This window comes from Penicillium angulare (assembly GCF_028827245.1).
Source record: "Penicillium angulare strain IBT 27051 chromosome Unknown utg000004l_segment0_segment0, whole genome shotgun sequence".
Lineage (NCBI taxonomy): Eukaryota > Fungi > Ascomycota > Eurotiomycetes > Eurotiales > Aspergillaceae > Penicillium > Penicillium angulare.
In genome coordinates this window covers 3,379,000-3,394,424 of record NW_026623163.1, presented here as the reverse complement: position 1 = coordinate 3,394,424, position 15,425 = coordinate 3,379,000, and the positions used below count along the sequence as shown (strand labels likewise).

Genomic DNA, 15,425 nt, shown 5'->3' with positions numbered 1-15,425 from the left:
TATCACTGGGTGTATGTACTTACTTTGGGGTTGCTCTCTCAAGTAAGTATACGACGAACATAATTGGATTATTTGACTGACCAGGCAAAGTGGTCACCATACACACATGCGCCGAGCGAAGCGGCTCACTTTTGCACAAAGCTTGTGCTCTGAATCATATTGAAATTATAGATATACTCAGTCTAGAAGTCTACGTATGTTAATAGGCGAGGCCATGAGCTAACGGTGTCCAACGATACAAAGACAGCAATTCTCTGCGCCGTGCCTTGTGCTCATCCCACGAGTGAGGCCCTGCTTGCTGAGCATCATATAACATAGATCTGAATACCCTTCTGAAATTTTTCTTTTTTTTTTGTTAGCCCGAGAGTTTTGGCTTCGTAAATGAAAAAAGCTTACCTGAAATGTTGTGTCCAGTGTTACGACACTCACTTCATGGGCACGAATGATCGTCTCACAGACCTCCTCAACAGATCGATTTGGGCCAAGCTCTGGCATGCGATCAACAAATAACAAGAGAATGAAGCTCCCCTGAAGGAGATATATCCCAAATAGATATGGCATAAAAAGCATTTCTGGGTCTAGGGTCAAAATTCGAGATACTACCTCCGTTGCGCTAAGTGCATGGGAGGCGCATTTTAAGAAGCTCTCCGATGTTATCCAGTCATCCTTGTCTTCAATCATTGAGATTGGATCCCATTTGCCGTGAAGAAGGATGTAAAAGACATGGAGCAAATATGTGCTGTATATATGAACCAAGTGTAACTTCGATTGCAAAGAGGTTCCCGATTTAGGGGTGCCAAATTTCTCGGTCATTCGAGAAAGCCCGTCGGTGGGCTGGGAAAATCCATGGCTATGGGAGCCATTTGTTGGATTTCCATTCATCTGACTTGTCAAAAAATCTAGCTCTTGCTCTCGTTGGGATATCATAGCTTCAATCTGATGGACAGCAGCTTGAGGAACGAACTTTCCCAAATTGGGATGGCTGCGATAATGATGCATATCGATGATATGGCCTAAAAGCGACGCCAAGGGTAAAAAGTATTCAAAGAACCCACAGCCTGTGATCTGCGTTGGTGGGCCAAGTTGACATGTAGGCATGTATGTCAGGTCTGCTGTGTCGAGGGACTGCCACACTGTTTCAGGTAATGGGTTTCTTACACAAAATGTTCCTTCGGGGAGACTGATTCGCATGTTGAAAGATAATGCTAAATGGCGATCCAATGAGTAAATGAGCCAAAACAACCGCCGTCGCTCCTCCTTCGAAATCAACCATCGTCGAAACGTAGCATCGCCGTTGTAAAGACCACAAAATACTGGCCCAAGATCGATATCCTGGTCTTCCATACTAAGCCCACTAGCCCGAACCAGTCGTATCAGTTTGTCTTTCCACTTAAGAGAATCTGCCTTATAGTGACCTCCAGATATCGCCAATGTCAATATAGCAACCGCCAGAATGATATCAGTCGATCCAAGCTGTTTAGGAAGTAGAGATTTCCCAGAAGGCTGGAAGTCCGGGCTCGATCTTGTATCAGGCTGGGGGCTCTTTGTAGTCTGAGGATGAAATTGCCAGCCATCTAAATACAAATGGAAAGACGAAGTTAGAAGTGTGGTCTAAGTTCTTGTTGCCCCAATATAGACTTACCAGATGTGCGAAAATAATTATCTGGATCTTCGGCTTGAAGCAAGTCCACTGAAAGACGATATAGGTCGACGCTTGTACGCTCTCGGGCGCCAGGCGTATCAAATATCCTCATATCAGCGGTTTGTGTAACACAGAAGAGAATCACCACAACCAAAGCAGGAGAGATAGGACGGGTACATGTAGGTTGTGAGATTGTTGAGGGGTGCAAAACATGAGCCAACATGTATGGAGACGTAGATTTGAAGGGATAATTTGACTCTTCGTTGAAGTATATTTCCAGCATATCTGAGGCCTCTTCCAAAGACAATATCCCTTTCAAGTTATGGGCAATTGTGTCCAAGCAGCGGTATTGTTGTTTGAGCGGAAATTTGTTGGAATTACTGGAGACATCATCAAATGTGTCATTATGGAAAGTATGGATAGGACTAGAGGGGCGTGAGATCTTAAAGAAGAATTAGAAAGTTTCAACGAAAAGAGCTTTCAATGTTCGTACTTGACCAGGTGAAAGTGAAGTTTGATTAGGGCCTAGATCCTTAGGATCAGCAGGAATCTGAAACAACCCGTTAAAAACTTGTGTTTGAGTGGTATATGGAGAATTGGCCGTATGAAAATCGGTGGGACTTTCTACAAACTCCGTCGAGTTGGCCGGTGGTCCATCTGTGGAGTTTGTAGTACGTCTTCGGCAATCCGGGGGTGCCATGCAACCGGAGCTTTCTGGCAGAGAAGCAGGATTTGATGCACCAGTGCCTGTGGAACTAGGAGTCATGTATTGTGATGGTTCACGTTCAGTAGAACCACGCTTTTCTCTCCTCGGGTAGCGACTTGAATCTGAACGAGGGCGGCGACCGCGTTTGCGGACTGTCTTTGTATAGTGACAAGATTCATCGCGCTCTTCCGACCAGGTCAGTCCATTGCGACAAACGAATAGCCTCTAATTGTGTCATACCTGCGCATCGTCGACTTCGAGTTTTGCTGATTAGCCGCAATACCTGTGTGTGTTTTAGATATCGACTGCTTACCATGGTTGCTCGCCATCACAGCGTTGTTTTGAATGAGTACATGCATCGCATGCTCGCAGTACCCGCGAATGATTTCGATGTGACATGGTGAAGCCCAGCGCCTACAAGAAAATCCGTATTGCGGGGAAAGGGGAGAGCAGAAATCGGCTTCGGGTGCGGAGACGATGTTGTGGAGAAGTGGAGAAGCATGGCCCACTGTGAGCCGATTCCAGTCGTCACGGTTACAATCTCCAGCTTTGTATGTTTTGAAAGGGTAACATTGCAGGAACTTTAGTATGATCCAAGAATTGGTTGGCAAAATGCACACGAATCTTCAGCAATTTTAATAATAATAAATATTTATGCATTTGCCAGTCATGGAAGTATGTATTCTAATCCCCCTATATGTCTAAATGCACTAGAAAACAAGAGTTTGCCGAAGGATTCATCATAGTTTTGTTTGAACTGGTTGTTTATTAGCCACATCCCAGCCATCTCCTGGGCTGGGGAAGCTATAGTTTCGCCATTTCCCAAGTATGCCTTGCACTTTAGCACATATCTCTATCTCTTGATCGAGCTCACTCGCATCCGAGTCACTGGCCTTCTCATTACTAGTCCAACCCCATGAATTGTTTTGTCCTATTGGCCGAAGAACCTTTCTGGCTGACTTTAGGTTTTCTTCCAGTTCTGCAACAGAAGTAATGCCCATGATTGTCGTTACGCGAAAATTATCAGAAGATTCTACTTGGGCTCGGCGAATAGCATATCGCAAAGCTAACGATGCGAGAGATTCACCGCGCGAGGCCACATATTCAGCAGCAGCTTGCGCTGCTTCCCGCAATCCTGGCGGCGCAGGGTGAAAGTCGCCCAAATCGCCAACCGGCACACCATTTTCACGGAGAAGCCCAATTGCCAGTGGACTCGAGCTACAAACACAAGAGACTCCTGAATTTTGAAAATCTGACAACCCAGATGCTAGCCGATCGTTCTGAAGCGTCAATTGCGCCCAATTTTGCACAATATCCAAAGGACGATTATATTGTTTCTGGACACGGTCGGCAAGGCGTGTGAGGATATCAATACGATATCCAGATACTCCAATATATCGGATGTGACCTTCATGGACCATATCAATCAAGACCCCGACGGCTTGAAGTACTTCGTGTTCTGGGAGAAACTCCACATCGTGACAAAACACGACGTCTAAATAGTCTGTTCGCAGGCGTAGAAGTGATCGTAGCACCGAATGCCGTATCCATGCTGGAGAGTAATCAAACTTGTCCGAACTGATTCGACCAGCCTTGGTCATCAAAAAATATTGGTCACGCGAATAGGAATTTGTGATATCGGGATGTGACAAAGCTTCCCCCAAAAGAATCTCGGATGGGTGGTAGTATGCAGAGGTATCGATAGCCCTTATTCCAAGTTCAAATGCGCGTTTGAGTACCTCCAGCGCCTGGCCCGAGTTGGGATTTCGAAAGACTTGGTGACTGAAGCCTGCGCCCCCAAGGATGAGCGGCGGTAGGAGCCGTGATAGCGGCGTTGGAGTTTGATGAACACTCATCTTGCGACTGTGCTCCCGAAAGATACTCCAAGATGAGAGAAAAAATATTTCGACATTCCTCTGCTTTTTTTTCATTTTCACAGCTCCTTCTTAATTCTGGCCATTTCACCCCACTGGTCACGATTTGCTCTGTTCCTTCGTAGCCAAGGCAAGCCGACGCCGAGCTGCCCAACACTTAATTTTCCGATTCAAATATCCGACGGAAAAAATATCATTGGTCGACACAGACAGTGCCGATCATTACCATCTCCACTTCACGGCCTGACGCGACCGTGTTATTGTCATTTGTTTCTTTGTCTAAGAGATGATTTGCCACCGGACGTTGTTTGACCGAATGCCCATAATGGATATCAACAGCCATATCAAATACTAGGAATCATCCTGATAAACGATACATGATCACTTCAATATTCGAAGAGGACGCTAGCAAGCTTCTCAGTGAAGTGGGCATTAATTGAGGATTCAACTATCTCAATACACCGAATACCCAGAAGACTCGTCCTGTGATCATTTGACCTGGGTTCTTGATATACTCAACGCGTTGACACACGCTGTGTGGTGGATGATAGGAGCCCGAATATCATGGAAGGCATGAACCAGCTCCTTTAATCATCCATGGAATCAAGGATGAAAGGCATAGATAAGTTGGTTGGTATACTGAGAATCCGGGGATGACTGCAAGGTCCCGAGTTATTAAACTAAGCAATTACATACCGAGGCTACAACCTACGACGTCTCTCCAACTTTGATCCAGATAATGTAACGCTACATGCCATTGAAAATAGTTTAATTCATTGCCTCTGTGTCCCAAAGACCCTGAGCAGCGCGCGGGGGGGCCAATGAACAAATAACCGGGGCCCCGCATCCACATAAAAGCAGGCCAAAGCTTTACGCAGAATGAGGGGAAATTACCCGGCGAAGCTCCTTGTTGTGACAATAAAATGCTTGATAGGTCTCTCAGTCACAAGAGATACTCCTAAACTTACAATCAGTGCACTATCCCTGAATAGACACCCATCAGCCAAAATGGGTGGTTCGTGGGTAAGACCATTATGCCTTTTCAACATGGAAATCACTAACGAGACAAGAAAATGTACATGTATGGCATTGCGCCATGTACGGGAGGTGTTGCTTTTGGATATGTAAGGATACCAATTCCTAAGTCTGCATACTTGATTTCTAACAATTGCAGGATACCGGGTCTATGAGTGAGTCGGCATATTGCTCACGAAATGCAGCTGGGTGCAATACATTGACGCTCGTTTTTCAGGCGGTATTTTGACGATGACTCAATTTCTTTCTTACATGAACTACCCCGGAAACTTTTTGCAGGGCGGAATAACGGCATCTATCCAAGCTGGGTCATTTGCAGGCTCACTTCTAACTGGTGCTTTTCTTGCGGATCGACTCGGTCGTCGCAAAACTATTCTATTGGGCTCCTTGATCTTCACAATCGGCGTAGCTATATCGACTGCAGCAAACGGTGTTACCGCTCTTGTTGCCGGACGTGTTGTTAATGGTTTGGGAAACGGCTGTTTAGCAATGATGGTATGAGATTAAGAGGGAAGAACATTAAGTTGATCTTTTACTAATTGTATTTGCTTCGCAAAGGTACCCTTATACCAAAGCGAGATTGCACCTCCAAAGTAAGGTGCTTTCTTACCCTGCTAATTATTGCACTAGCTAATTGAATGTAGAATCCGTGGTCGCATTGTTTCTCTTCAGCAATGTTGTATTAACTTTGGCATTCTAATTGCGTTTTGGATTCAATATGGATCGAGCTTTTTAGATGGAGACAAATCGTGGCGTTTGGCACTTGGACTTCAGATGATCCCCACCGTCACTTTGCACTTGACCATGTATTTCATGCCAGAGTCCCCTCGGTGGCTTGCACAGCGCGATGAACATGAAAAGGCTTTACACTCATTGGCCAGATTACATTCAGATGGCGATATCAATGATCCTTTTGTGCAGGCCGAGCTGGCTGAGATTGAGTCGAAAATTCAATGGGAGAGACAAAACCCACCCCCGACATACATTGAGATGTTGGTTGGACGAGATCGACGTCGCACCTGGCTAGGCATTGGAGTGGTGAGTGCTGGAATAAATGGGCATTTGAAACCTTCGCTAATTCCCATTTAGCAATTCTGGCAACAGGTGACCGGTATCAATGTGTAAGATACATCCTACCATCTGGCTGAGGCCTCGGTTATTTTGACGGATTGTACTAACGATAATCTGACTCCAGAATCATGTATTATGCAGTATTCTTATTTGAACAAGCTGGTATCAGCTCAACTCGAGGCTCTCTACTCGCAAATGGTATCCAGGGAGCTGTATTGAACGTCTTCACTTGGCCAAACATGTACTGGATGGATACATGGGGTCGTCGTACCCCCATGGTCATTGGAGGAGCTGGTATGGGTACTGCTATGATGCTTATTGGAGTAATTATGAAAACGAAAGGTGAGTATCCAGGATAAATATTCCCGAACTCTATTCTAATTCTACTCAGGAAACCCGGTATATGATCCTCTCACGAAGAAGACAAACTTTGATTTCAGTAGCCAAACAGCGTCAAATGCCACAATCGCCTTTGTCTATGTATATGTCATGGTCTTCGCATTGACATGGGCCTGTGTAGCATGGGTCTATCCTCCAGAGTTGTTCACTACAGGCTCTCGAGGTCGTGGAACATCTATGACATCCGCGACGAACTGGTTTGTGGTAAGTCATTAGACAGAGCATGTTTTTCACTCTAGCCGGGCATACAGAACTAATAATTATAGAATTTTTGGTTTGCTCTTTACATTCCAACAGCAATGAATGAGATATCGTAAGTTGACGGGTCCCGTTGATTGACCTTGCGATTGTATAAGTTTAAGTACTAACAGTTGAATGTATTAGATGGAAGCTTTATATGATCTTCATGACTCTTTGCTTTGTGATGGCCATCGTCGTGTTTTTCTTATATCCGGTAAGTGACGACGTTCTTATGTGCATTTATACCGGAGAGATGACAATATACTGACCCTAATAGGAAACTGCCGGTAAATCACTGGAAGAAGTCGACTTTTTATTCTCTAAAGACAGGACAATTTGGGTATTCAAAGATCGCCAGGCCCGCAAAGTTGGTGCCATTTTTGAACGCGATATGGCGCACGGAGAAGCTCTTACCGACTTTGATGGAAAAGGCATTGGAACAACCCATGTGGATAATGTGGAATGATGTGACCGCGTGAAGCTTTTTCCGGCCCTAATTCAGCAAATGTACATGATTCTTTTAGAAGAAATTACATATAGGATCTTGAAAATACTCTACGTAAAATAATTTTGAGTGCAAGGTACTTCTAATGCTCTAAATAAGTATCATTCCGATAGGGCAAGAATATATAGGTAAATTGACAGATTGGTTCTAAGCCGACGCCATCGCGTGGTTGTGTTGGGATGCGATGGCTTCGGCGACGATATCCCTTTCCTCCTGCCCACTGGTATCTCCAAACACTTATTCAGCTCCTCAAGGGGTTTCCCACTTGTTTCGGGAATTAAAAGGTATGCCCATAGCCCAGCCAAAAAAACACATGGCCGCGAAGAAAATGTACGTACCGTAGATTATACTGTCAAGCATACTTGGGATAGCAATACCGACGATGAAGTCAGCAAGCCAAATGGTGCACGTAAATAATGCGACACCTTTGGATCTGGTAGATGTTGAGAAGACTTCGGCAGGAAGCGCCCAGCCAAGAGGGGAATAGGAGACACCGTATATCAAAATAAATACGAAAGCCCTCGCCACACACGTCCAACCAGCAGACGTATGTCCTAGCCCATCGTCTTCAAATAGACCAACTAAAATAGCAATAATGCCATATGCAGTAGCTGACCCAAACGCTCCCCAGATGGCCAATGGCCTACGACCAACCCAATCAATAATCAAAAAGCAGACGATAGATGAGACCAGCTGTAGGCAGTCAAACACACCAGAGAGAACACGAGACTGCTCCGTGGATTGGCCAAGCTATCTCAAAATTAGAATTGTTCAAGATTCCACAATCCTCATGGCAGATAACTCACTGGGGTAAATAATGTGGGTGCATAATAGATAAATGCGTTAATCCCCGAGAACTGCTGGAAGAAACCGACACCAACACCAACCTGAGTTCATCTCCACAGTTTGCGGCAGAAAAGGTCCATCCATTGAAGGTATTCAAGCTTCACTCCAGTCGCTCCCGGGTGGCGCTTTTGTTGAATCAATTTTTTTTGGAAATTGACCTCCGCCATCACACCGTGAAACTCTGCTTGTACTATCTCGTCATTCTCTGGTAGTCCTCGTAATTTCCCCAAACCCTTCAAGCAGTCATCACTGCGATCAACCAGTGCTAGTCAGCGTGGGGAATATGAGAAGAAATGTATTCCGGTTCCAAGAGCTGTCGCTGTAATCATCTGTAAGACAAAGGGCAGTCGAAATGATACCTCGCTTGGGATTTCAAGGGTCCCGAAGGTGATCCAGTACGCAATGACCACTCCACCGGTTATGGAAATCGATTCAAGGACGAGCAAATTTCCACGGATATTGGGAGGCGAGATCTCAGAGATATACAAAGGGGCACCCTGGTAAAGGACAGTTCTCCTGTAAGTATGGGACTCTATTCAAGTCAAAGAAGAGGTACGTTACCATCGCAAGAGCTCCAAAAACAATTCCTCCAGTGAATCTACCCACTATCAGAGCTTCGTAGCTTGGTGCTGCAGTTTGAATGATAGCTCCGATGTCAAAAATCACGACGCAGACTGTGATTGCCCATTTTCGAGAGTATCAATCAGCCATGAAGGGCATGAAAATACATCCGACGAAGGCTCCCAGTAGTAACATGGCCGTCATAGATTCTTCATCAATAGAATTTTTGACGAAGGGGTATGTGGCATGAAACTGATCCCCACAAAGATTCTCCAGACTACCATGAAACTTGAAGCTGAGCGAATTATGTGCTTTTATCTAATCTACATTGCGTGAAGAATCCAAGTACAGAGTATATAGCAGTAAGGCGTGGCAGCATTGTGGCCTGGATGCGCTATTTTTTGATTCCATTAAGTTCTTCAATTGCCGCCCTTCGTCATAAGGCTATTCAGGAGCACTGTGTGAAACATAAGCTCCGATGTCTTCTCTTTCACCTTTATTTCTGTCCTCGTATTACCGCCAGCACGATGCTTTCCTGCAGATTGAAATTCGGAGCACTGGAAACATAGTAAATACTATATCTTCAACATGGCTTTTTGCTTCCAACTAGTAACTCCAACATTGGGAATTAGAAGCGGCATAGGTAGTAGTAGTAAGTGGGCTTACCCACCCAGCGGACCTCCTGTGGGCTATGAAAGACAGACTATCGTTCGTATAAATTCAAGCCCACTTATACCCCTATATCTATCTTGTATCTATGGAGATCATTGTAGGGAGAGCATCAATGACGATAAAACCATGATGGAAAGCAAGGAACTTATACTGCGCAGCGTTCCCCACATCGGATCCGATGTTATTGATATCAACCAATCACGTCTTAGCTAACACTCATCCATGACCGGCTCATCGGTTCCGATCCAAATGATGGAGAAGCGTCTAAGTCCTGCCACTGGACCTTTGCAGGAAGGACGAATCATACATGATGGGAAAAGAGAAAAAACGCAAAAATTTGACACAGTCGGATCCGAAATATAACACCAAGGAAACGGCATTCGTGCATAAACGGGTTTTGAGAAATAAGTCTCAGCTTTCGAACAAACTTTCATCTTTCACATAATATTAAAGAAGAAAAACTCTCAAAGATCAGCTAGATTGAGCATCTCTTTATACAATTGTCTGACCGGGTAGACTGCTCAAGGAGTTAGAAACGGAAATGTCAACATCAAAATCGACAAGGGTTGTCATTCTCGGGGCTGGCACGCAGGGAAGGAGACTGGCGTATATGGTATGTGTGATTCTTCTAATTTATTTGAGCTATATCTAGGACTTACTTACAAATTGAAATGCTACAGTGGTCCAGTGAAGGAGGTCCCGTTACCTTGGTAGATCTCCAGGAGAAGCAACTACGGGATGGATTGGACTATGTACAACAGCTTCGAGAAGCCAAACCTGACGAAGCTGATCATTGGGGGGAAATCGAAATTGCTCGCCCTGATTCACTTGCAGCATCATTGCAAAATTCATGGTTGGTGATAGAAGTAAGCCTCTTGATTATATGATTCTGAAATAAATCCACTGACAACTGATGGGAAAAGTGTGTTCCTGAAAATCTGGTATTGAAAAGAAAGGTGATTGCCGAGCTGGATGATCTGGCGCCACTTAATACCATCATCGCATCAAACTCCAGTAGCTATGGAATCGCAGAGATTTTAGACGGCCTTTCGCTGAAGAACCAAACAAGGGTACTTAGTGCACACTGCTGTGAGTCTTGATATGTATCTGAAGATAAGAGACGAGACATCGTTGCTGATAAGGTTGATCAAATACTATCAGACTGGCCACCTGAAACATCAGGTAAGACCTTTGGGAATAGGAAGGGACGATATTTTCAATATCAACTAAACAAAATCTATTATAGCAATCGAAATAATGGGGCATGAGAAGACCGATCCCCCAATTTTGGCTCATCTTCTTGAAAGCTGCAAAGCCCATGGGTTCTCTCCCTTCCATGTCAAGAAAAGCTCAATCGGCTATATATACAACAGGTACTACTACCTACCCAAACTTTCTTTTTCCTTTGCGAATAGTAGGACTCGGAGATGCTGAATAAAAAAAAAGCTAAATAACCTGGCAGGATTTGGGCAGCTATCAAACGAGAGACTCTTCTCACTCTCTCTGAAGGGGTCTGTACCCCTGAAGAAATAGATTCAATCTTCAAGAATGTTCTCAAAACACCAAAGGGGCCCTGTGAACAGATGGATGTTGTTGGCCTGGATGTTGTTCTTGATATTGAGAATCACTACGCTGAGTCTCGAGATGGACTTCCCACAGAGCCACGAGAATATCTTAAGCGGTTTATTCAAAATGGTGAACTGGGAGTGAAGAGTGGAAAGGGATTTTATAACTACGATAGTTTATGATGCTCAAGGAGTACAAAATTTTGGCTCGCATACATCCGGTGATATATGCAAGGTATAGCAGCTTGGATGGTGATATTTTCGACTAGCCTTCACGAGTCGTTAACATTCTCATTCTTCATATTCTCGGCTGATCACGGGATTTTTTCTTTTATTACATAACATATAAGACTTTTGTATCTCTCTAAGTAAAGAGTTTTAGAATGGGAATATAAGGGCAATATAAGCAGACTGTCTTTCAAAAGATCCTAAAGTCTACCTGACCTAGTAGACACCATTGTTTGGATCATGATGGTTTTAGACAAGATGAATACGTATTTTTACCACGGTTCCTAGGAGTGTCTTGCTAACGTTAGAGATTCTTTCTACTTATTCAAAAAGAAATACAAACTACCAAGGCTCTTCTCCACCATCGTGTCTGAATAGCCTTCCACTGTGAGTTTGCCGCGTAGCAACATCGACAACCTGCACCACGCCCTTGGCACTCTCTTCTACAGTGAGAGCAGCTTTTTCCATTCCAAAAGTCTCAGCTCCCCGATTACCCATTTCCGTTTGCACCCAACTACGGAACCGGTCAATATTTGCAACATTGAATTTATGAGGGTTCACAAAAACAAGCTTACCCTGGTTCAACCGGGAATGCAGTTAGCCATTCATCTTCTGCTGATATGGCCTTTGTATACCAGTGCTGTATCAATTTACTAGGAGCATATGATGCATTCCGCGCAGGGATAAAGTTCCTGTTCATTTCTGTGAGAATTAGTTGAAAACATGTCGGCTTTGCTCGACTCACTTTAAGGATTTTTAGATTAGCAGCGTTCCTTCGCGTCAATAATGATAATGAACTGGATCTTACCGTGAGACATGCCGCGCTTGTACCGATCGTCACCCATTTAGGATTCTTAGCTATTTTCAAGATATCACGAAAAGCCTGGTAAAGGTAGATAAAGCCATACACATTGACATCAATATGGGTCTGGATATCCTCGATCTTGACTTCCGATACTTTTGGCCAGTTCAAACAAATTCCAGCGTTTGCAAGAAGTATATCAATGTGGTTGATGTTCTTAGTCGCGAGCTCCTTCACTGCGGCGGCCGCGTCGGTCGCAGATGTTGCATCGATCTTGATGACATGGAGCTCAGTCCCATCAGCCCTGGGGGTTTGGGCCAACGCTTGAGAACTAGCATTCCCTGGATCGCGGACACCGGCAATGACGACATGGTTCGGCTTTTTCAAATATAGCTCCAATATTCCTTTACCTATACCACGATTGGCTCCAGTGACGAGAACAATTGTTTGCGACATGGATACTCCGTATGGCCGTTAGTCTGCGGCTTGAATCAAATTTTTAAAGCAGATATAAACAAAGTATCAATTTGGAGCGATGGTTTAGACTTATTTATGATTAAATTCCAAGCAGCTGAAATTGTGCCAAATATCTATGCTAAACAAAAGTTGGACACGTTTATCTTTCTTCCGCCGCCTATGTCCGACCTACATTCATCGGGCCGTTCGTTAGAGCGAATCATTTCATAAATGCCTCTGGCTAATCATTTATCTCCATTATAATTGGCTGTTCCGAGTGCAGTTTTGGACCCACTAGTACAACCGTAGCCATTATTGACGCCCGGCGGGCGTACAGATGACCTTATACTATAGCCCCCAACTGAGGGCAGCGGACCGATGGCATCGGACCCTTTGGTCCCAGACATATTTAGTTTATACCATGGTTGGAAATACAATCAGTCGTTATGTACGTGCAAGCAGTCTTGGAAAAGACTTTGATGGTGCCACTTCCATGTTTGATTTTCGAATCTATCGAAGACTCGTCACGGACAAAGTTCTGAAAAACACATCGCAAGCCCTGGAGATCTACTCGGAACTTATCCGGGCAACCACTGTTTCCGGTAACTTTTTCTCGTCAATCGAAATCTGCTCCGATGCTAGAGTTGACCCCTCTATCTCAGCTTGAGACTCTTTTTTTGTTGTCCCGCCAAACAAGATACTGAATGGCCGCAGTCACAATAACTTGATTCTTAGTTAGCTTGCTTGTCTTATAGCCTGTAGAAGTATGAAATAACTTACTCGACAGAATTTGCAGTATTATCGCCCAGAGATATCCGTCCTTCGCAGCAGGAAAGTCGGTCGTTTTCCACACAAAATTAGGCGCCTATCTTTTTGTCAGAAGAGATTCATTCGGTGAGCGGGATCTTGAAACGCATACCACTGCCTGTACAACGTAGGCGAGATCGTTCGCCATTGCAACAACGAGAGCTCTCTTCTCCGTATCAGCCGAGCATATCTCATTGGCCCAGCTGAGAATTAACGGACCAGCGCCAGTCTGTAATTGATGTTAATTTGTTTCCCAAAAATCCTGCATAGATAATTTGGAACTTACTCCGATGAAACTCAACCAGTATACCGTCATCCGGCCATCGATATTTGTGTAGAGAGGCATTTGACGCAGGAGAACACAGAACACAATCTAAATTAAATGATTTGAGATAAGTATAGAAACTCAAATTTGCAGAAGTTTCATCCCCAGTACTCACAGTGATCACAGCACCAATATGAATGAAAGGCCATCTAGAACCTCGCATGGGACCATCGGAAAGCCATCCCCAAACAAATGCCATAGCAATAAATATACCCGTGGTAACCAACGGTACTTTGAACAGATGGCATTAATAATTTTTCACGACCAGACTCTTCAGGGAACTTACAGTTGTCTATTTGTGCCACCGTGAAGGTTTTACCAGGAACAGGAGCTGGTGTCGCATTGAAACTTTTCAGCCAGTATCCCATGCCGACCTGTGGATATCCATTGTTCCAAACGATATACAGAAGTGCTGTTTTCAATATTAGTCGGAAGCCTTGCATCAATTGAAGGGTAAGAATACACACGGAGAAGCCAAGTATGCCAACTCAAGAAAATCCTTCGCGCCTTAGCCTTTGTCCAAGGCTCTTCTCCAGCTCGACCAATCACCTGCATTCTCTTCACTGAAAGAACATGTTCTTCTTCGGAGGTCCACCAAGTTTTCTTGCCGCTCTGGGGCAAGTTAGGGAAGAAAATAAACCCAGCCAATGCGAGTGGCAGTGTGATGATGCCATCAATGATGAAAAGCCATCTCCATCCCGCGCGGCCATCCACGCCATCCAGGTTCGTATATGCTGCAGCTTGTAGAAACCCACTGAAAAGCTGACCAATCGACCCTGCAAGCCAGAATGTCATGGCGCGTTTTCCGATTTCCTGAGGTGTATACCACGATCCGAGTAAATAATGAATACCAGGGTAAAATCCGGATCTACCAAACGACAGGTTAGTTGGAACTAATATCGAAATCCGACTTATCATTTCTTACTCAAAAATTCCGACGATGAAACGAAGAGCATAAAGTGCTTTGTAGGACTTGACGCTGGACATGCACATGGTGGCGATACCCCAGCCAACCTCAAGCTACAGAGTTTGTTAGTACCTGGTAGTGCGGTATGGATAATTTTGAACAATAAAATATTTCACATACCGTAGGAATTACCCATCGAGGAGAAACTCGAGTTAATAATAAGTTGCATGGAATTTGTCCGATAACATAGCCCACTGTAAACACAGATGTACTTGTTACCAGCTGATTGCCATACATCTCCAAATCTTCTTCCATGCCACTCAAGTAGGCATTAGTAACATTCTGAAGATCCAAATTCTTCAAAAAATAACCGATCTTCAAATCGTCAGCCTTAATTCACGCTCCAAGTCACTGTGTTTTACTCACAGATGCGAACGTGAGTACGAACGCGTCAAGCTTGAACAACAACCAACGCTGATCGCTGGGCAAATCCCACGTGTCCCAGAGATAACCTTTCCATGATTTGATCGGCTTTACCAGCTCCTGCTGTTGTGCCACGTTGGCTTCTGTATCGGCTGCCATGATGAAATTCCCCTGTGTACATGATATTTTAAATTTGCGAGGAATCGGGTGATTTTATAAATAGTGAGTAGTAAACATGATCCCATTATAAACCCCGATCACGTCACTCCTATAAGAATTCCTTATGCAGCTTCTCCTTATCCTAGGAACTTTGAAATAAACTTTCTAGATTAGATGTTAGAACAACCTTGTTATATTGTAT

The 15,425-nt window shown here is 44.3% G+C and overlaps 5 protein-coding genes across 5 annotated transcripts; 2 read left to right on the top strand and 3 right to left on the bottom strand.

The window, feature by feature from the left end:
- Nucleotides 1-305: 305 nt before the first annotated feature.
- Nucleotides 306-2,677, bottom strand: N7478_005209 (fungal specific transcription factor domain-containing protein; the record flags this gene model as incomplete). Its single annotated transcript, XM_056921423.1, has 5 exons — nt 306-332; nt 397-1,574; nt 1,643-2,084; nt 2,136-2,500; nt 2,662-2,677. The coding sequence occupies 5 exons, from the start codon at nt 2,675-2,677 to the stop codon at nt 306-308; spliced, it is 2,028 nt and encodes a 675-aa protein (XP_056779460.1).
- Nucleotides 2,678-3,088: 411 nt separating this feature from the next.
- Nucleotides 3,089-4,204, bottom strand: N7478_005208 (uncharacterized protein; the record flags this gene model as incomplete). The annotated part of the gene is made up of 1 exon (XM_056921422.1): nt 3,089-4,204. The coding sequence occupies one exon, from the start codon at nt 4,202-4,204 to the stop codon at nt 3,089-3,091; it is 1,116 nt and encodes a 371-aa protein (XP_056779459.1).
- A 1,091-nt stretch (nt 4,205-5,295) lies between these two features.
- On the top strand, nt 5,296-7,433 carry N7478_005207 (sugar porter family MFS transporter; the record flags this gene model as incomplete). The annotated part of the gene is made up of 11 exons (XM_056921421.1): nt 5,296-5,346; nt 5,397-5,412; nt 5,475-5,752; nt 5,816-5,850; nt 5,902-6,295; nt 6,347-6,378; nt 6,453-6,670; nt 6,720-6,931; nt 6,994-7,040; nt 7,112-7,181; nt 7,245-7,433. 11 exons carry the CDS (start codon nt 5,296-5,298, stop codon nt 7,431-7,433), a joined length of 1,542 nt encoding a protein of 513 aa, XP_056779458.1.
- Nucleotides 7,434-10,092: 2,659 nt separating this feature from the next.
- Nucleotides 10,093-11,299, top strand: N7478_005206 (3-hydroxyacyl-CoA dehydrogenase family protein; the record flags this gene model as incomplete). Its single annotated transcript, XM_056921420.1, has 6 exons — nt 10,093-10,164; nt 10,232-10,417; nt 10,508-10,621; nt 10,670-10,733; nt 10,798-10,924; nt 11,014-11,299. The coding sequence occupies 6 exons, from the start codon at nt 10,093-10,095 to the stop codon at nt 11,297-11,299; spliced, it is 849 nt and encodes a 282-aa protein (XP_056779457.1).
- Nucleotides 11,300-11,686: 387 nt separating this feature from the next.
- On the bottom strand, nt 11,687-15,223 carry N7478_005205 (allantoate permease; the record flags this gene model as incomplete). The annotated part of the gene is made up of 12 exons (XM_056921419.1): nt 11,687-11,858; nt 11,920-12,046; nt 12,176-12,556; nt 13,383-13,467; nt 13,522-13,638; nt 13,696-13,782; nt 13,850-13,965; nt 14,021-14,146; nt 14,202-14,602; nt 14,660-14,754; nt 14,921-15,016; nt 15,068-15,223. The coding sequence occupies 12 exons, from the start codon at nt 15,221-15,223 to the stop codon at nt 11,687-11,689; spliced, it is 1,959 nt and encodes a 652-aa protein (XP_056779456.1).
- Nucleotides 15,224-15,425: the final 202 nt, after the last annotated feature.